The 21,748-nt window shown below is 49.1% G+C and overlaps 1 protein-coding gene across 1 annotated transcript in view; it reads right to left on the reverse strand.

Moving 5' to 3' along the window:
- ZFC3H1 (zinc finger C3H1-type containing) overlaps window positions 1-21,748 on the reverse strand; it is a 715,283-nt gene that overhangs the window by 191,171 nt on the left and 502,364 nt on the right. The window contains exon 26 of the mRNA XM_069228345.1: window positions 9,564-9,762. Coding sequence (XP_069084446.1) covers window positions 9,564-9,762 — 199 coding nt within the window. The remainder of the gene's footprint in view (window positions 1-9,563; window positions 9,763-21,748) is intronic.

The raw sequence follows: 21,748 nt of genomic DNA on the forward strand, positions 1-21,748 counted from the left end.
ATTCGAAAGGTATTGCAGGTAAGTACTTTAGGAACTTCAGATCATCAAAATTGCATGTATACCTTTCAAGTTATTCACAAATAGCTGTTTTAAAAGTGGACACTTAGTGCAATTTTCACAGTTCCTAGGGGAGGTAAGTATTTGTTAGGTTAACCAGGTAAGTAAGACACTTACGGGGCTTAGTTCTTGGTCCAAGGTAGCCCACCGTTGGGGGTTCAGAGCAACCCCAAAGTCACCACACCAGCAGCTCAGGGCCGGTCAGGTGCAGAGTTCAAAGTGGTGCCCAAAACACATAGGCTAGAATGGAGAGAAGGGGGTGCCCCGGTTCCGGTCTGCTTGCAGGTAAGTACCCGCGTCTTCGGAGGGCAGACCAGGGGGGTTTTGTAGGGCACCGGGGGGGACACAAGTCCACACAGAAATTTCACCCTCAGCAGCGCGGGGGCGGCCGGGTGCAGTGTAGGAACAGGCGTCGGGTTCGCAATGTTAGTCTATGAGAGATCTCGGGATCTCTTCAGCGCTGCAGGCAGGCAAGGGGGGGATTCCTCGGGGAAACCTCCACTTGGGCAAGGGAGAGGGACTCCTGGGGGTCACTTCTCCAGTGAAAGTCCGGTCCTTCAGGTCCTGGGGGCTGCGGGTGCAGGGTCTCTCCCAGGCGTCGGGACTTTAGGTTCAAAGAGTCGCGGTCAGGGGAAGCCTCGGGATTCCCTCTGCAGGCGGCGCTGTGGGGGCTCAGGGGGGACAGGTTTTGGTACTCACAGTATCAGAGTAGTCCTGGGGTCCCTCCTGAGGTGTTGGATCGCCACCAGCCGAGTCGGGGTCGCCGGGTGCAGTGTTGCAAGTCTCACGCTTCTTGCGGGGAGCTTGCAGGGTTCTTTAAAGTTGCTGGAAACAAAGTTGCAGCTTTTCTTGGAGCAGGTCCGCTGTCCTCGGGAGTTTCTTGTCTTTTCGAAGCAGGGGCAGTCCTCAGAGGATGTCGAGGTCGCTGGTCCCTTTGGAAGGCGTCGCTGGAGCAGGATCTTTGGAAGGCAGGAGACAGGCCGGTGAGTTTCTGGAGCCAAGGCAGTTGTCGTCTTCTGGTCTTCCGCTGCAGGGGTTTTCAGCTGGGCAGTCCTTCTTCTTGTAGTTGCAGGAATCTAATTTTCTAGGGTTCAGGGTAGCCCTTAAATACTAAATTTAAGGGCGTGTTTAGGTCTGGGGGGTTAGTAGCCAATGGCTACTAGCCCTGAGGGTGGGTACACCCTCTTTGTGCCTCCTCCCAAGGGGAGGGGGTCACATTCCTAACCCTATTGGGGGAATCCTCCATCTGCAAGATGGAGGATTTCTAAAAGTTAGAGTCACTTCAGCTCAGGACACCTTAGGGGCTGTCCTGACTGGTCAGTGACTCCTCCTTGTTATTCTCATTATCTTCTCCGGCCTTGCCGCCAAAAGTGGGGCCTGGCCGGAGGGGGCGGGCAACTCCACTAGCTGGAGTGTCCTGCTGGGTTGGCACAAAGGAGGTGAGCCTTTGAGGCTCACCGCCAGGTGTGACAATTCCTGCCTGGGAGAGGTGTTAGCATCTCCACCCAGTGCAGGCTTTGTTACTGGCCTCAGAGTGACAAAGGCACTCTCCCCATGGGGCCAGCAACATGTCTCGGTTTGTGGCAGGCTGCTAAAACTAGTCAGCCTACACAGATAGTCGGTTAAGTTTCAGGGGGCACCTCTAAGGTGCCCTCTGTGGTGTATTTTACAATAAAATGTACACTGGCATCAGTGTGCATTTATTGTACTGAGAAGTTTGATACCAAACTTCCCAGTTTTCAGTGTAGCCATTATGGTGCTGTGGAGTTCGTGTTTGACAGACTCCCAGACCATATACTCTTATGGCTACCCTGCACTTACAATGTCTAAGGTTTTATTTAGACACTGTAGGGGTACCATGCTCATGCACTGGTACCCTCACCTATGGTATAGTGCACCCTGCCTTAGGGCTGTAAGGCCTGCTAGAGGGGTGTCTTACCTATACTGCATAGGCAGTGAGAGGCTGGCATGGCACCCTGAGGGGAGTGCCATGTCGACTTACTCGTTTTGTCCTCACTAGCACACACAAGCTGGTAAGCAGTGTGTCTGTGCTGAGTGAGAGGTCTCCAGGGTGGCATAAGACATCCTGCAGCCCTTAGAGACCTTCCTTGGCATCAGGGCCCTTGGTACTAGAAGTACCAGTTACAAGGGACTTATCTGGATGCCAGGGTCTGCCAATTGTGGATACAAAAGTACAGGTTAGGGAAAGAACACTGGTGCTGGGGCCTGGTTAGCAGGCCTCAGCACACTTTCAATTGTAAACATAGCATCAGCAAAGGCAAAAAGTCAGGGGGCAACCATGCCAAGGAGGCATTTCCTTACAATCAGCATCTTGGTACCTAATCCTGTTGAAAAAAACAATAAAATGTACAGCTAAAATGAGGTTTACACCAAGGTACAGAATCCACATGCAGGTAACACGAGTGGCAGTCCACCTTTTGTCATGTCACTTTGCTTAAGGGAATTTATCTGTCAAACCTTAGACCAGATTGGTACATCTTGTGTTTTGGTTTTAAGAATGTCTGCAAGTACACTGACCAAAAGAACAAGACCTCTATCTTCGGTAATGCTCTTTCTGTCCTCGCTTTTAGAATATTCCAAGGCACCAGACTGGATCATAATGCATCTAACCTTGTGACTATCCCCAGACTGGATCTGGCAACTTTTCAGCAATTACCATTTACGTCGACATATGGAATTAGGCAGCTCCATGACGGATCCATCCCACTACAGATATGAAGTCCAGGGTCACCACACATACACCACTTCGGCACGGTGACGTCAGCTTATATCTGATCTTTGTCAGAGCTGTTAGATGTGGAGCTATGCAAATCATATAGCGCAGTGTGTAGATATTTGGATTTGGAATCTTATTCAAGGACATTAGAAGTCCTTTTCACAGAATGAGGAGTGTAGGAAGCTGGCTCTGTATATAATATACCAAAATGAGATATATTGTGCACAGAGTCCAGTGGTTGCCTAGAGGCTTAACAGAGGCTAAAGTAGACAATACTAATGATCTCTTTTGTGGTAGTGTGGTCGAGCAGTTAGGCTTACCAGAGGGAAGTGCAAAGCATTTGTTGTACACACAGAGGCACTAAATTAAGCACACACTCAATAACTGTAAGGAAATGCCTCCTTGGCATGGTTACCCCCTAACTTTTTGCCTTTGCTGATGCTAAGTTATGATTTTAAAGTGTGCTGGGACCCTGCTAACCAGGCCCAAGCACCAGTGTCCTTTCCCTAAACTGAACCTTTGTCTCCACAATTGGCACAACCCTGGCACCCAGGTAAGTCCTTTGTAACTGGTACCAGGGGCCCTGATGCCCGGGAAGGTCTCTAAGGGCTGCAGCATGTCTTCTGCCACCCTAGGGACCCGTCACTCAGTACATGCACACTGCTTCACAGCTTGTGTGTGCTGGTGGGGAGAAAATGACTAAGTCGACAGGGCACTCCCCTCAGAGTGCCATGCCAACCTCACACTGCCTGCGGCATAGGTAAGTCACCCCTCTAGCAGGCCTTACAGCCCTAAGGCAGGGTGCACTATACCACAGGTGAGGGCATAGGTGCATCTACTAAATTTGATACTAAACTTCCCAGTATTCAGAGTAGCCATTATGGAGCTGTGGAGTTCGTTTTTGACAAACTCTCAGACCATATACTTAATATGGCCACAACTGTACTTACAATGTCTAAGAATAGACTTAGACACTGTAGGGGCATATTGCTCATGCAGCTATGCCCTCACCTGTGGTATAGTGCACCCTGCCTTAGGGCTGTAAGGCCTGCTAGAGGGGTGGCTTACTGTAGGAAGTTGGCTCTGTATGCACTATTTCAAAGTAAGGAATAGTATGCACAGAGTCCAAGGGTTCCCCTTAGAGGTAAGATAGTGGCAAAAAGAGATAATACTAATGCTCTATTTTGTGGTAGTGTGGTCGAGCAGTAGGCTTATCAAAGGAGTAGTGTTAAGCATTTGTTGTACATACACACAGGCAATAAATGAGGAACACACACTCAGAGACAAATCCAGCCAATAGGTTTTGTTATAGAAAAATATCTTTTCTTAGTTTATTTTAAGAACCACAGGTTCAAATTCTACATGTAATACCTCATTTGAAAGGTATTGCAGGTAAGTACTTTAGGAACTTTGAATAATTACAGTAGCATATACACTTTTCACATAAAACACAAATAGCTGTTTTAAAAGTGGACAGTGCAATTTTCACAGTTCCTGGGGGAGGTAAAGTATTGTTAGTTTTAGCAGGTAAGTAAATCACTTACAGGTCACAGTTTTGGGTCCAAGGTAGCCCACCGTTGGGGGTTCAGAGCAACCCCAAAGTTACCACACCAGCAGCTCAGGGCCGGTCAGGTGCAGAGGTCAAAGAGGTGCCCAAAACACATAGGCTTCAATGGAGAGAAGAGGGTGCCCCGGTTCCAGTCTGCCAGCAGGTAAGTACCCGCGTCTTCGGAGGGCAGACCAGGGGGGTTTTGTAGGGCACCAGGGGGGACACAAGTCAGCACAAAAAGTACACCCTCAGCAGCACGGGGGCGGCCGGGTGCAGTGTGTAAACAAGCGTCGGGTTCTCTGTAGGTTTCAATGGGAGACCAAGGGGTCTCTTCAGCGGTGCAGGCAGGCAAGGGGGGGGGGCTCCTCGGGGTAGCCACCACCTGGGCAAGGGAGAGGGCCTCCTGGGGGTCACTCCTGCACAGAACTTCCGTTCCTTCAGGTGCTGGGGGCTGCGGGTGCAGGGTCATTTCCAGCCGTCGGGACTTTAGGTTCAGGCAGTCGCGGTCAGGGGGAGCCTCGGGATTCCCTCTGCAGGCGTCGCTGTGGGGGCTCAGGGGGGACAACTTTGGTTACTCACGGTCTCGGAGTCGCCGGAGGGTCCTCCCTGAGGTGTTGGTTCTCCACCAGTCGAGTCGGGGTCGCCAGGTGCAGTGTTGCAAGTCTCACGCTTCTTGCGGGGAGTTGCAGGGGTCTTTAAATCTGCTCCTTCGAAACAAAGTTGCAGTCTTTTTGGAGCAGGGCCGCTGTCCTCAGGAGTTTCTTGTCTTTCTTGAAGCAGGGCAGTCCTCTGAGGATTCAGAGGTCGCTGGTCCTTTGGAAAGCGTCGCTGGAGCAGGTTTCTTTGGAAGGCAGGAGACAGGCTGGTAGGACTGGGGCCAAAGCAGTTGGTGTCATCTGTTCTTCCTCTGCAGGGGTTTTTCAGCTCAGCAGTCTTCTTCTTCTTGTAGTTTCAGGAATCTAAATTCTTAGGTTCAGGGGAGCCCTTAAATACTAAATTTAAGGGCGTGTTTAGGTCTGGGGGGTTAGTAGCCAATGGCTACTAGCCCTGAGGGTGGGTACACCCTCTTTGTGCCTCCTCCCAAGGGGAGAGGGTCACATCCCTAATCCTATTGGGGAATCCTCCATCTGCAAGATGGAGGATTTCTAAAAGTTAAGAGTCACTTCAGCTCAGGACACCTTAGGGGCTGTCCTGACTGGCCAGTGACTCCTCCTTGTTATTCTCATTATCTCCTCCGGCCTTGCCGCCAAAAGTGGGGCTGTGACCGGAGGAGGCGGGCAACTCCACTAGCTGGAGTGCCCTGCGGTGCTGGAACAAAGGGAGTAAGCCTTTGAGGCTCACCGCCAGGTGTTACAGCTCCTGCCTGGGGGAGGTGATAGCATCTCCACCCAGTGCAGGCTTTGTTACTGGCCTCAGAGTGACAAAGGCACTCTCCCCATGGGGCCAGCAACATGTCTCGGTTGTGGCAGGCTGCTGGAACCAGTCAGCCTACACAGATAGTCAGTTAAGGTTTCAAGGGGCACCTCTAAGGTGCCCTCTGGGGTGTATTTCACAATAAAATGTACACTGGCATCAGTGTGCATTTATTGTGCTGAGAAGATTGATACCAAACTTCCCAGTTTTCATTGTAGCCATTATGGTGCTGTGGAGTCCGTGTTTGACAGACTCCCAGACCATATACTCTTATGGCTACCCTGCACTTACAATGTCTAAGGTTTGTCTTAGACACTGTAGGGGCACAGTACTCATGCACTGGTGCCCTCACCTATGGTATAGTGCACCCTGCCTTTGGGCTGTAAGGCCTGCTAGAGGGGTGACTTATCTATACTGCATAGGCAGTGTGAGGTTGGCATGGCACCCTGAGGGGAGTGCCATGTCGACTTACTCGTTTTGTTCTCACCAGCACACACAAGCTGGCAAGCAGTGTGTCTGTGCTGAGTGAGGGGTCCCCAGGGTGGCATAAGATATGCTGCAGCCCTTAGAGACCTTCCCTGGCATCAGGGCCCTTGGTTCCAGGGGTACCAGTTACAAGGGACTTACCTGGATGCCAGGGTGTGCCAATTGTGGAATCAAAAGTACAGGTTAGGGAAAGAACACTGGTGCTGGGGCCTGGTTAGCAGGCCTCAGCACACTTTCAATTCAAAACATAGCATCAGCAAAGGCAAAAAGGCAGGGGGTAACCATGCCAAGGAGGCATTTCCTTACACTTACCTATGCCACAGGCAGTATTTTGTGTGCATGGCACCCTGAGGGGGATGCCAAGTCGACTTTGCCCTTTTCTCCCCACCAGCACACACAAGCTGTGAGGCAGTGTGCATATGCTGAGTGAGGGGTCCCCAAGGTGGCATAATAAATGCTGCAGCCCTTAGAGACCTTCCCTGGACACAGGGCCCTTGGTACCAGGGGTACCATTTACAAGGGACTTCTGTGTGGCAGGGCTGTGCCAATTGTGGGAACAAAGGTACAGTTTAGTGAAAGAACACGGGTGCTGGGGCCTGGTTAGCAGGGTCCCAGCACACTTTCAATCATAACTGGCATCAACAAAAGGCAAAAAGTTAGGGGGTAACCATGCCAAGGAAGGCATTTCCTCACACCGGAGGACTAGGATAGGGCGGAGGCCCTTGTCCTTTTTGGGCACGAGGCAGTAGCGGGCATAACAACCACAACCTATTTCTGGCACAGAGACCCTCTTTATGGCTCCTGTATGCAAAGAGAGCTGTAGCCTCCTCGCGGATAAGTGCCAGGTAATCCTCCGTCATCCGATGGTGGTGTGGATGGAGGGAGGGGGGGGCTATTTGAAAAACCCTCCTGTTTGAAGTAATAGTGTGATGGAGAATCCCGTCGCCGACTGGTCCCTGGTGGTGAAGCCTCAGACTAGTAAAGTTTGGAGGCTGTGGCGGGGTGTGCGATGGACAGGCTAGACTGCTGGCTCCGCGAGCCACGCGGATGTTGGATCCCACATCCCTGGCCATGCAGAGGCTGGGTGGCAGGCACAGCACGGTGGCTGGCGGGGAACGGACGTGGCTGTGCTCCCCTTCCATAGCCATGAAAGGGGTGAAAAACAGCCTAGGGGGCAGGGGGTGAACAGCTGAAAGGCCTAGGGACTGGGTGTCGAAGCAACTGATTTGCATAGAGAGTTGTTTGTATGTAGTCCACATCAAATTCTGAACTTAGCTGCATCTCTCCCGTCAGCAACAGCCTGGGAGAGAATGGCCTGGGCCTCCTCTGGGCCATGTGGGAGCACTTGCACAACCCTGTACCATAAAGTATGGGTTAAACAGCCCAAAGGTCATGTGGTCTTCACAAACAGCATTATCGGGTTGGAGGAAGAAACAGCTTCTTGCCAAGGTGATTCAGCCTCTTGGATTCCCTATCCAGGGGTGTGGAAGGGAACTCACCACAGGTGGTTGAGGCTTGGATAACCACGCTCTCAGGTGTAGGTTTTGTGTCAGGAACGTCAGGTCATTAGGCGCAGGCCTAATGCAGCAGGCTACTGTCCGGTTGCTGGATTTGGGCCAGGTCCCCAGCAGGATGTCACTGAGGGCTTCATTAAAGGGGAAAAGGGGTTCTGACGTGCAAGTCCCAGGCTGAAGCACCTCAGTCAAGAGGTTAGTTCTGACAGCCACCGAAGGCAGCTCGAAGTCCAAGACCTCGGTCACTCTTCGCACCACCATGGATTGAGACGCCGCCGCCTCCTCCTCCCTCTCCTCCATAGCCACGGTAGATGAACAAAGCATGCCAATGTCAGGGGTGGTGTGCAGACCGCTGGCTTCACCCAGGTCCTGAGTCCAGTCCACAGGGTCCACAAGCTGGTATTCTAAAGGGTCCAGCAACCACTCCTTACTCTCACTGAAAACGTACCCATAAGAATAAGAGTCATGAGCCGGCCTAGGGAGCAAAGTCCCCATTGAAGTCTGAATCGGCGTCGAGCAAGGCTAGTGTCGGAGTCTGCCATAAGTATGGGGTGGGCGACTATGCTCGCAGGTCCGGCCGGCATCAGGAGCACAGACAGGGAAGGTCGCAATGAAACGACCTATGCTGGTTCAGATCCAGAAGTGGGTCCCTGGGTGCTTCCCTCAGGCGAGGCCGCTGGTGCTGAACACGAGGAGGCTTCTGTGGAGCACATGAGTGCTGCAGCAAGGGCTACCTGTCTAAAGATGTGAGACATGGCATCGTAAAATAACTTAAATTGGGCAGGGGTGGCTCAGGCTCCCAGAAACTCAGGGAGGCGTGGAGCCGACCCAGAAGTGGGCTCGGAGGACAAAGGCGTAAAGCGACTATGGTCCTTCTCCCCAGTCACGTCATCTGACCAACAGGATTGAGTTGAAGAATGCTTGGGCTTATTAAAATTCTTTTTATGCATACCGGAATGTATAGACGTTTTTTTTTTTTTTAACGGGATGACAATAAATGGTGAGGGCTTCGCAAGCGGTCTCGCACCTTCCTATCGACCAGAAGCGATACGGAGCCAAGCGCCAGACTGAGCTTAGCTTTAGGGACCACTCTCTCAAAGCCTTCGGGTTCATAGCCCAGCACTTGGAGCAAGACTTCAGGTAATTGACACGCTCCAAACACCACAGACACACAATGTGCAGATCCGTTACACATATGATCTGGTGACTGAAGTTGTACGGCTTGAAACTGGTCCTCCCTGACAACATCCTCGAAACACCAAGAAGTAAAAAAGTTTTTTTTTTTTAAGTTGGAAGTCCAGTCAAAAGGTGACTGTAGGGGTAGCTCTGTTCGGATCTCTGCATAGGTATTGCGGAAAGAGAAGAACTGATATCAGCGTGCCAGGGTGGTGCCTATATACACAACACGTCGTCACAGCTGGCGACCAGGACGCCAACGACTAACGCAAAGTTAGCTGACACGACCTGACGGTGCGCAGCGGTACTGTTCGAAGAAAAATCTCCAGATCCATCCCGACGCCTGGGTGCAATTATAAGGTAAAGAATCTACAACTATAGGTCACTATCAGATAAGCCAATTAATAAAGAGTAAGTGCCACTTGAGAGGGAGGAAATAAAACCAAGGAGCTAGATACAATGCTGCAGCTTTCTTTTGTTTATAAAAAGGACAGATAAAAAATCAGCACTAACCACATACAAGATATCAGTCCTACACAGTAGAAAATTAAGATGCCACACCAGCAGTAAGCCACAGAGGGGGAGATTTCTATTACGCAACTCTAAATTATCAACAAGTTATACCACTTACCTGCAACACAAGAAATTTACACATGCTGTAGAAAAGTTGTGCATTTTGTGGATTCTTTTTAAATGCAGTCGACCAAACATTCCAGGCTTTTTCCTTTTTATCCATGTGTACATGCAAAAACACCAATGCTTCCAGTAGCTCACAGTTGGTAGGGCAAGATTCCAATAATCGTTCGCAGAGTTCCACTGCAGCCTCATATCTAAGAAACCCCAAAAAAGTTACTTAGGATTGTTGTAATAACTAATACTAAAGTGTAAGACTTTTTAAACTTAATGTGACACAATACAATTTGCATATAAAAGCACAAGAACACAATGCGTTCTTTCTAGATGGACCACAAATTGAAAATGTCACTTACCCAGTGTACATCTGTTCGTGGCATCAGTCGCTGAGATTCACATGGTATGCATGAGCTCGCCATCTGGTGTTGGGTCGGAGTGTTACAAGTTGTTTTTCTTCGAAGAAGTGTTTTCGAGTCACGGGGCCGAGTGACTCCACCTTCTGTGCTCATTGCGCATGGGCGTCGACTCCATCTTCGATTGTTTTCCCCGCAGAGGGTGAGGTAGGAGTTGTACTATAGTAATAGTGCCCGCGCAATGAAAAATGTAAGTATGTATCTATTAAAGGATTAAGTAATATATATACAAATGTACAAAATTGAAGGTAACTTCTGAACTGCTACAGGCTTCCGGGGAGGTGGGTGGGTCCATGTGAATCTCAGCGACTGATGCCACGAACAGATGTACACTGGGTAAGTGACATTTTCAGTTCGATGGCATCTGTCGCTGTAGATACACATGGTATGCATAGACTAGTAAGCAGTTAGTTCCCCATAAGCGGTGGTTTAGCCTGTAGGAGTAGAAGTTGTCTGAAATAGAGTTCTTAATACAGCTTGACCTACTGTAGCTTGTTGTGCGGATAGCACATCTATACAGTAGTGTTTGGTGAATGTGTGAGGCGTAGACCAAGTGGCTGCCTTACATATTTCTTGCATTGGGATGTTTCCTAAAAAGGCCATTGAAGCACCTTTTTTCCTTGTTGAATGTGCCCTGGGAGTAATGGGCAGTTGTCTTTTTGCTTTAAGGTAGCAGATTTGGATGCATTTAACTATCCATCTGGCTATACCTTGTTTTGATATTGGGTTACCTGCATGAGGTTTTTGGAATGCAATAAATAGCTGTTTAGTTTTTCTGATGTTCTTCGTTCTGTCAATGTAGTACATTAATGCTCTTTTGACATCTAATGTATGTAGTGCTCTTTCAGCCACAGAATCTGGCTGTGGGAAGAATACTGGTAGTTCTACCGTTTGATTTAGATGGAATGGAGAAATAACTTTTGGTAAAAATTTTGGATTAGGTCGTAGGACGACCTTATTTTTATGTATTTGTATAAAAGGCTCTTGTGTTGTGAACGCTTGAATTTCACTTACTCTTCTTAGAGATGTAATGGCGATGAGAAAGGCAACTTTCCAGGTGAGGAATTGTATTCCGCAAGAGTGCATGGGTTCGAAAGGTGGGCCCATGAGTCTTGTTAGAACCACGTTTAGGTTCCATGAAGGAACAGGTGGTGTTCTTGGTGGTATAATTCTTTTAAGCCCTTCTATGAATGCTTTGATAACTGGTATCCTATACAAGGAAGTTGAATATGTAGTTTGCAGGTATGCAGATATTGCTGCAAGATGTATTTTAATAGAAGAGAAGGCTAGCTTTGCTTTTTGTAAATGGAGCAAGTAATTTACTATATGTTTTGGAGTTGCCTCTAGTGGTTGTATCTGATTATGATGGCAGTACCAAACAAATCTTTTCCACTTACTTGCGTAGCAGTGTCTAGTGGATGGCCTTCTGGCCTGCTTTATGACTTCCATACACTCTTGGCTAAGTTGTAAGTGTCCGAATTCTAGGATTTCAGGAGCCAGATTGCTAGATTCAGCGATGCTGGGTCCGGGTGTCTGATCTGTTGGTTGTGTTGCGTTAACAGATCTGGTTTGTTGGGCAGTTTGATGTGTGGTACTACAGACAGATCTAGCAGTGTTGTGTACCAGGGTTGTCTTGCCCACGTTGGTGCTATTAAAATGAGTTTGAGTTTGTTTTGACTCAATTTGTTTACTAGGTAAGGAAGGAGAGGGAGAGGAGGAAAAGCGTAAGCAAATATTCCTGACCAGTTCATCCATAGGGCATTGCCTTGGGATTGCTTGTGTGGGTATCTGGACGCGAAGTTTTGGCATTTTGCGTTCTCTTTTGTTGCAAATAAGTCTATTTGTGGTGTTCCCCAGAGTGTGAAGTAGGTGTTCAGAATTTGTGGGTGGATTTCCCATTCGTGGACTTGCTGGTGATCTCGAGAGAGATTGTCTGTCAGCTGATTCTGGATCCCCGGAATAAACTGTGCTATTAGACCAATTTGATGGTGGATTGCCCACTTCCATATTTGTTGAGCTAACAAGCTTAACTGCGTTGAATGTGTTCCTCCTTGTTTGTTTAGATAATACATCGTTGTCATGTTGTCTGTTTTGACAAGGATGTATTTGTGGGTTATGATTGGTTGGAAAGCTTTTAGTGCTTGAAAAACTGCTAATAATTCTAGATGATTTATATGCAGTTTTGTTTGATGTATGTTCCATTGTCCTCTTATGTTGTGTTGATTGAGATGTGCTCCCCACCCTGTCATGGAAGCATCTGTTGTTATTACGTACTGTGGCACTGGGTCTTTGAAAGGCCGCCCTATGTTTAAATTTATACTGTTCCACCATAGAAGCGATAGGTAAGTTTGGCGGTCTAGCAACACCAGATCTAGAAGGTGACCCTGTGCTTGAGACCACTGTGAGGCTAGGCACTGTTGTAAGGGCCTCATGTGCAGTCTTGCGTTTGGGACAATGGCTATGCATGAGGACATCATGCCTAGGAGCTGTAGTATTGTTCTTGCTTGTATTGTTTGGTTTGGAGACATGTGTTGAATGACCCTGTTGAAATTGTGGATCCTTTGTGGAGTTGGCGTTGCTACTCCTTTTGTCGTGTCTATTATGGCTCCTAGATATTGCTGTACTTTGCTTGGCAGAATGTTTGATTTTGCAAAGTTGACGGTAAACCCTAGATTGTAGAGGGTTTGTATGACTTGATTTGTGTGGTTTGAGCATTGTGTGAGCGAACTGGTTTTGATTAGCCAGTCGTCTAGATACGGGAACACATGTATTTGCTGCCTTCTGATGTGTGCAGCGACTACTGCTAGGCATTTTGTGAATACTCTTGGAGCGGTTGTTAAACCAAAAGGCAATACTTTGAATTGGTAATGTATTCCTTTGAATACAAACCTTAGATATTTCCTGTGTGATTGATGTATTGGTATATGGAAATATGCGTCCTTGAGGTCTAGGGTTGTCATGTAGTCGTGTTTTCTGAGCAATGGTAACACTTCTTGTAGTGTGACCATGTGAAAGTGGTCTGATTTGATGAATGTGTTTACTACCCTGAGGTCTAGAATTGGTCTCAGTGTTTCGTCCTTTTTTGGTATCAAGAAGTACAGTGAATAAACTCCTGTGTTTATTTGTGTGCTTGGTACTAATTCTATTGCATTTTTTTTGCAGTAGTGCTTGAACTTCTATCTCTAGAAGCTGTGAATGGTATTTTGATAAATTTTCTGATTTTGGTGGTATGTCTGGAGGGAATTGCATGAATTCTATGCAATAACCATGTTGGATAATTGCTAGGACCCATGTGTCTGTAGTTATTTTGTCCCATGCTTCGTAATATTGATGTATCCTCCCCCCCACTGGTGTTGTGTGGAAGGGGTGAGTGACGTGTGAGTCACTGCTTGTTGGTAGTGGTTTTGGGGCTTTGAAATCTTCCTCTATTCCTAGGAAATTGCCCCCCTCTATACTGGCCCCGAAAACCTCCCCTGTACTGTCCCTGGTAGGTGGGCGGTGCGGACTGTGAGGTGCTAGCTTGTGTGGCCTGACCCCGAAACCCTCCTCTAAAAGGTGTTTTGCGGAAGGTGTTATAAGATCCTCTGCTCTGCGGGGAGTAGAGTGCGCCCATGGCCTTGGCAGTGTCAGTGTCCTTCTTGAGCTTTTCTATGGCTGTGTCGACCTCCGGCCCGAACAGAAGTTTCTCGTTTACTGGCATGTTAAGCACTGCCTGCTGAATTTCTGGCTTGAATCCAGACGTTCTGAGCCATGCGTGCCTACGGATGGTAACCGACGTATTAATGGTTCTTGCGGCCGTGTCTGCTGCATCCATGGAGGAGCGTATTTGATTGTTGGAAATGTTTTGACCCTCCTCAACAACCTGTTTTGCTCTTTTTTGCAGATCTTTTGGGAGATGTTCAATGAGATGCTGCATCTCATCCCAGTGGGCTCTGTCGTATCGCGCTAGCAGCGCTTGTGAATTTGCGATGCGCCACTGGTTTGCTGCTTGGACAGCAACCCTCTTCCCGGCTGCATCGAACTTCCTACTTTCTTTATCTGGGGGAGGTGCATCCCCAGAAGTGTGTGAGTTTGCCCGTTTTCTGGCAGCCCCTACCACCACAGAGTCTGGTGGCAGCTGAGAGGTGATGAATACGGGGTCCGTAGGAGGCGCCTTATACTTTTTGTCCACCCTAGGCGTCACTGCCCTACTTTTAACTGGCTCCTTGAAAATGTCCTTTGCATGGCGTAGCATGCCTGGGAGCATCGGCAGGCTTTGGTAGGAGCTGTGGGTTGAGGAGAGGGTGTTAAATAAAAAATCATCCTCTACTTGTTCCGAGTGTAGTTCCACATTATGGAATAGTGCTGCTCTAGCCACCACTTGTGAGTAGGCTGTGCTGTCTTCCGGTGGTGATGGCCTAGTTGGGTATGTGTCTGGGCTGTTATCAGACACTGGTGCGTCGTACAAGTCCCACGCATCCTGATCTTGGTCATCGTGGCTCATGGCGGTGTGAGCTGGCGAATGTGACGGGGTGTAAGTTGGCGAAGCCGGAGTTACAGGTGGAGGCGAGGGAGGAGGTGTTACCTTTTGTGCTGTTTGTTGCTGAGGAGTAAACTGAAGCGTTCTCTTTCGTTTGACAGGTGGAAGGGTACTGATCTTCCCAGTCCCCTGCTGAATAAAGATACGCTTTTGCGTGTGATCCACGTCAGTGGATTGCAGTTCTTGTTCAAATCTATGTTTCTTCATTTGAGAAGACATAGAATGCTCTTCAGTGTAGGAGCCAGAAACAGGGTCTGATGTCGCTTTTTTCGGCTCCGAAAACCCTGTCGATTGTTTTTTCGGCTCCGAGGTAACCTTCCTCTTTTTCTGTGCCGAAAATTCTGGGCCTCTATGGTCTTCGGCGCCACTGTCTCGGCGTCGATCCGTGTCGACACCGAACTCTCGGTGTCGATGCTTCTGTTTAGCACTCTCTCGGTCTCGAGGAGGCTGCGTGCCGGTGTCTCGACCGGAGTCGGACGATCTCGACACTGAATGGGCCTTTTTCGGTGCCGATTGTTGGTCACCGAGAATTTGGGTGGAGCCATGGCCGGTTGGCAGTGGCGTCCCCTGGGCCTTCTTTCCTTTTTTAAGGTTTGATCTCGACGTCTTACTCACAGTTCTTGTAGAGTGTAGCTCGTCGGAGTCTGAATCCTGGATGGAAAAGGATTCCTCCTGTTCCTCTTCTGTCTCGAACTGTCGACGCTCTTTTGGCGTGGACGCCATCTGCAGTCTTCTCGCTCGACGGTCGCGCAGAGTTTTTCGGGACCGGAACGCCCGACAGGCCTCACAGGATTCTTCGCTGTGCTCGGGTGACAGGCACAGATTACAGACCGAGTGTAGGTCCGTATAAGGATATTTGTTGTGGCATTCGGGGCAGAATCGAAACGGGGTCCGTTCCATCGGCGTTGTCCTCCACGCGGTCGGGCCGACTAGGCCCCGACGGTGTGCCGAAATCTACCCCGAAGGGCACCGAAGCGCTTCGATGTTCAACGCGTCGTCGTATGTGTCTATCTCTAACCGGATCGCAACGATACCGTCGAAAATCTTCCGTCTTCAGCTATCTTTCCGTTCCGAAACTCGGAGCGACAGGAACACGTCCGAACCCGATGGCGGAAAGAAAACAATCGAAGATGGAGTCGACGCCCATGCGCAATGAGCACAGAAGGTGGAGTCACTCGGCCCCGTGACTCGAAAACACTTCTTCGAAGAAAAACAACTTGTAACACTCCGACCCAACACCAGATGGCGAGCTCATGCATACCATGTGTATCTACAGCGACAGATGCCATCGAACACTATGTTACTTAAGGCTAAACAGGATTATATTCTTTGCAAGTGTTATATATAGGAAAATGCCCCTTTTGCCATGGTTACCCACAACCCACTTTTTCCTGATATTGATGCTAACCTGACTGAGGGTGTGCTGGGATCCTGTTAACTGGGTCCCAGCACCAGTGTTCCATGATTGGCACACCCCTGGCACACAGCTAAGATCCTTGCAAGAGGTACCAGTAGCACCAAGGGCTCTGGGACCAAGGAGGCTCCCGAAGGGCTGCAGCATGCATTGTGCCACCCTAACCTAAGGCATGGCACCCCTTCCAGGGTGCAGTGTCCACAAAGCATAGGTAAGTCACCCCTCTAGCAGGCCTTACAGTATTAGGCCAGAGTGCACTACATCACAGGTGAGGGCATAGCTGTATCAGCAATATGCCCCTACAGTGTCTACGTCTATTATTAGACATTGTAAGTGCAGTGTTGCCATATTAAGTACATGGGCTGGCAGTTTAGCATTACGACCGCCACAGCTCCAGGAAGGCTTCACTGAAGGCTGGGAAGTTAGGTATCAAACTTCTCAGCACAATAAACCCACACTGTAGAAGTTGGCTCTGTATATAATATCTCAAAGTGAGAGAGAGTGTGCACAGCGTCCAAGGGTTCCCCTTATAGGTTGAGTGGTAAGCATTTTTTGCGCACACACACACACACACACACACACACACACACACACACACACACACAATAAATCTAAATTACTAATGCTTCTATTTTCTTCTTTCCAGCTCAGGCTCCAACATGGATAACGATTTTCAGTCTGTGAGACTAGGTTTCCTTAGGGTTTTAAGGCATGCTAGAGGGGTGACTTACCTATGCCACAGGCAGTATTTTCTCTGTATGGCATCCTGAGGGGGATGCCATGTCGACTATGCCTTTTTCTCCCCACTAACACACACAATCTGCAATGGCAGTGTGCATGTGTTAGGTGAGGGGTACCTTTCGGTGGCACAACACATGCTGCAGCCCTTAGGGGCCTTCCCTGGTCACAGGGCGTTTGGTACCACTGGTACCTTTTACAAGGGACTTATCTGTGTGCCAGGGATATGCTGTAGGAAGTTGGCTCTGTATATACTATTTCAAAGTAAGAAATAGTGTGCACAGAGTCCAAGGGTTTCCTCTAAGAGGTAAGATAGTAGCAAAAAGAGATAATTCTAATGCTCTATTTTGTGGTAGTGTGGCCGAGCAGTAGGCTTATGAGAGGGTAGTGTTAAGCATTTGTTGTACACACACAGGCAATAAATTAGGAACACACACTCAAAGACTTACTCCAGGCCAATAGGTTTTTAGATTGAAAAATATATTTTCTTAGTTTATTTTAAGAACCACAGGTTCAAGATTTACAAGTAATACTTTAAATGTAAGTTACTTCACTTAGATACTGTAGGAACTTTGAATAAAAGCAATATCACATACAGTCTTTGTATAAAAAAAAAAAATGGCAATAAGCTATTTTCAAGGTGGACACAGTACAAAAATCAACAGTTCCTGGGGGAGGCAAGTAAAGGTTAGTTTTGAATTTAAGTAAAACACTTACAAGTCTCAAAGTGGGGCATAGGCAGCCCACCGTTGGGGGTTCAAGGCAACCCCAAAGTTCCCACACCGGCAGCTCAGGGCCGGTCAGGTGCAGAGGTCAAAGAGGTGCCCAAAACACACAGGCGCCTATGGGGGAACAGGGGTGCTCCGGTTCAAATCTGCCAGCAGGTAAGTACCACTGGGTAAAGACAAGGGTGACCAAGACTTCCGCAGGGGGTGACTGTAGGAAGTTGGCTCTGTATGCACTATTTCAAAGTAAAGAATAGTATGCACAGAATCCAAGGGTTCCCCTTAGAGGTAAGTTAGTGGCAAAAAGAGATAATACTAATGCTCTATTTTGTGGTAGTGTGGTCGAGCAGTAGGCTTATCAAAGGAGTAGTGTTAAGCATTTGCTGTACACACACAGGCAATAATGAGGAACACACACTCAGAGACAATTCCAGGCCAATAGGTTTTTATATAGAAAAATATATTTTCTTAGGTTATTTTAAGAACCACAGGTTCAAGATTTACATGTAATACTTCAAATGAAAGGTATTGCAGGTAGGTACTTTAGGAACTTTGAATTAGCAAAATAGCATATACAGTTTTCACATAATTGACATATAGCTATTTTAAAACCTGGGGGGAGTAAGAGTTTGTTAGTTTTTGCAGGTAAGTAAACCACCTATGGGGTTCAAGTTTGGGTCCAAGGTAGCCCACCGTTGGGGGTTCAGAGCATCCCCAAAGTTACCACACCAGCAGCTCAGGGCCGGTCAGGTGCAGAGGTCAAAGTGGTGCCCAAAACGCATAGGCTTCAATGGAGAAGGGGGTGCCACGGTTGCAGTCTGCCAGCAGGTAAGGTGCAATGGTACATTTTAGGTGAAAGAACACTGGTGCTGGGGCCTGGTTAGCAGGGCCCCAGCACACTTCTCAGTCAAGTCAGCATCAGTATCAGGCAAAAAGTGGGGGGTAACTGCAACAGGGAGCCATTTCTTTACAGATGTCCTCTTGCCATGCCTGCTTTTCGCCTACAGAGAGGTGCCTCAGAAGGGAGTAGGGTTTTCCCCCTTTGAAATTCTGTTTGGCCATCCTGTTAGGGGACCACTAGCTCTTGTGAAGGAAGGCTGGGAGAGACGTCTCCATGAGCCTAAGCAAGATATAGTGGACTATGTACTAGGCGTACGTTCCAGGATGGCAGAGTACATGGAAAAGGCAAGTAAAAACCTTGAGGCCAGCCAACAACTTCAGAAGATGTGGTATGACCAAAAGGCTGCTATGGTTGAGTTTCAGACAGGGCAGAAAGTCTGTGTTCTGGAGCCTGTGGCTCCCAGGGCACTTCAGGACAGATGGAGTGGCCCTTACCCAGTGCTAGAGAAGAAGAGTGAGGTCACCAACCTGGTGGACCTAGGCACTAGCAGGACCCCCAAGAGGGTGATCCATGTTAACCACCTAAAACTTTTCCTTGATAGGGCAGATGTAAACCGGTTGATGGTTACAGATTAGGACCAGGAAGCAGAGAGTGAACCTTTCCCTGATCATCTCCCCACTGACCCTAGAGATGGCACAGTAGATGGAGTGATCTACTCAGACACCCCCTCTGGCCAACAGCAAGCCGACTGCAGGCAAGTCCTCCAGCAGTTTGCTGAGCTCTTTTCCCTCACCCCTGGTCAGACACACCTGTGTACCCATGATGTGGACACAGGAGACAGCATGCCTGTCAAAAACAAAATATTCAGACAGTCTGACCAAGTTAAGAAAAGCATCAAAGTGGAAGTCCACAAGATGCTGGAGTTGGGAGTGATTGAGCACTCGGATAGTCCCTGGGCTAGCCCAGTGGTCTTGGTCCCCAAACCCCACACAAAAGATGGCAAGAGAGAGATGAGGTTCTGTGTGGACTACAGAGGGCTTAATTCTGTCAGCAAGACAGATGCTCACCCCATTCCAAGGGCAGATGAGCTGATTGACAAATTGGGTGCTGCCAAATACCGGAGTACCTTTGACTTGACAGCAGGGTACTGGCAAATAAGAATGGCACCAGGAGCAAAAGAGAAAACCGCATTCTCTACACCTGATGGGCACTACCAGTTTACTGTGATGCGCTTTGGCTTAATGAATGCCCCTGCCACCTTCCAAAGGTTGGTGAATCAAGTCCTTGCTGGCTTGGAGTCCTTTAGTGCAGCTTATCGTGATTATAATGCTGTCTTTTAGCTCCAGCTGGCAGGATCACCTGGTCCACCTGAAGATGATTTTACAGGCCCTGCAAGCAGCAGGCCGCTTTATCAAGGCATCTACATGTCAGATAGGGCAGGGTACTGTGGTTTACTTGGGACACCTTGAAGGTGGAGGCCAAGTTCAGCCACTCCAACCCAAGATCCAGACTATTCTGGACTGGGTAGCTCCAAAAACCCAGAGTCAAGTCAGGGCATTCCTTGGCTTGACTGGTTACTATAGGAGTTTTGTGAAGGATTGTGGATCAATAGTGACCCCTCCTCAAAGAACTTACCTCCAAGAAAATGCCCAAGAAAGTTAACTGGACCTTGGACTGTCAAAAGGCCTTTGACACCCTGAAGCAAGCAATGTGCACAGCACCAGTTTTGAAAGCTCCAGATTACTCTAAGCAGTTCATAGTGCAGACAGATGCCTTTGAACATGGGATAGGAGCAGTCCTAGAGCAGGTAATAAGCTATTTTCAAAGTGGACACTGCAAAAATCAACAGTTCCTTTGGGGGGGGGGTTTAGGCAACCCCAAAGTTACCACACCAGCAGCTCAGGGCCAGTCAGGTGCAGAGGTCAAAGAGGTGCCCAAAACACATAGGCGCCTATGGGGAACAGGGGTGCTCCGGTTCCAGTCTGCCAGCAGGTAAGTACCTGTGTCCTCAGGGGCAGACAAGGGGGTTTTGTAGGGCACCGGGAGGGAGGGGAGGGGGACGGGGACACACGAGAAGGCACAGAAAGTACACCCTCAGTGGCACAGGGGCGGCTGGGTGCAGTGTGCAAACAGGCGTCGGGTTTTGTATAGGAAATAATGGAGGGACCCGGGGGTCACTCCAACAATGGAGGCAGGCACAGTGGGGGGCTCCTTGGGGCAGCCACCACCTGGGCTAGGTAGAGGGTCGTCTGGGGGTCGCTCTTGCACTGGAGTTCGGTTTCTTTCAGTCCTGGGGGCTGCGGGTGCAGTGTTGGTTCCAGGTGTCGGGTCCCTTGTTACAGGCAGTCTTGGTCAGAGGGAGCCTCTGGATTCTCTCTGCAAACGTCGCTGTGGGGGCTCAGGGGGGTCGTCTCTGGTTACTCACGGGCTCGCAGTCACCGGGGAGTCCTCCCTGAGGTGTTGGTTTTCTACAGGTCGAGCCGGGGGCGTCGGGTGCAGAGTGGGAAGTTTCAAGCTTCCGGCGGGAAACGTGGAGTCCTTTAATGTTGCTTCTTTGTTGCAAAGAAGTTGCAGGTTTTTTAACAGGACCGCTGTTCACAGGAGTTTCTTGGTCCTTGGGTGCAGGGCAGTCCTCTGAGGCCCAGAGGTCGCTGGTCCCTGTTGGATGTGTCGCTGTTGCAGTTTTCTTCGAAGTTGGGAGACAGGTCGGTAGGGCTGGTGCCAAGGCAGTTGTCATCTCAGTCTTCTCTGCAGGGCTTCAGGTCAGCAGTCGTCCTTGTTAAGGTTGCAGAAATCTAGTTTCCTAGGTTTTGGGGAGCCCCTAAATACTAGATTTAAGAGTGTGTTTAGGCCTGGGAGGGCAGTAGCCAATGGCTACTGTCGTGGAGGGTGGCTACACCCTCTTTGTGCCTCCTCCCTGTGGGGAGGGAGGCACATCCCTAATCCTATTGGGGGAATCCTCTACTCTCAAGATGGAGGATTTCTAAAAGCAGGAGTCACCTCAGCTCAGGACACCTTCGGGACTGTCCTGACTGGTGGGTGGCTCCTCCTTGTTTTTCTAATTATCTCCTCCAGCCTCTCTGCCAAAAGTGGGGGCAGTGGCCGGAGGGGCGGGCATCTCCACTAGCTGGGATGCCCTGTCGTGCTGTAACAAAGGGGGTGAGCCTTTGAGGCTCAACGCCAGATGTTACAGTTCCTGCAGGGGGAGGTGAGAAGCACCTCCATCCAGTACAGGCTTTGTTCCTGGCCACAGAGTGACAAAGGCACTCTCCCCATGTGGCCAGCAACATGTCTTGTGTGTGGCAGGCTGGCAGAAACTAGTCAGCCTACAATGGAAGTCAGGTTGGTATTCAGGGGGCACCACAAAGGTGCCCTCTTCTGGGTGTAGGTTACAATAAATTGTAAACTGGCATCGGTGTGCATTTATTGTGCTGAAAAGTTTGATACCAAACTTCCCAGTTTTCAGTGTAGCCATTATGGTACTGTGGAGTTTGTGTTTGACAAACTCCCAGACCATATACTCTTATGGCTAC

This window comes from Pleurodeles waltl, chromosome 4_1 (genome assembly GCF_031143425.1).
Source record: "Pleurodeles waltl isolate 20211129_DDA chromosome 4_1, aPleWal1.hap1.20221129, whole genome shotgun sequence".
Classification (NCBI taxonomy): domain Eukaryota; kingdom Metazoa; phylum Chordata; class Amphibia; order Caudata; family Salamandridae; genus Pleurodeles; species Pleurodeles waltl.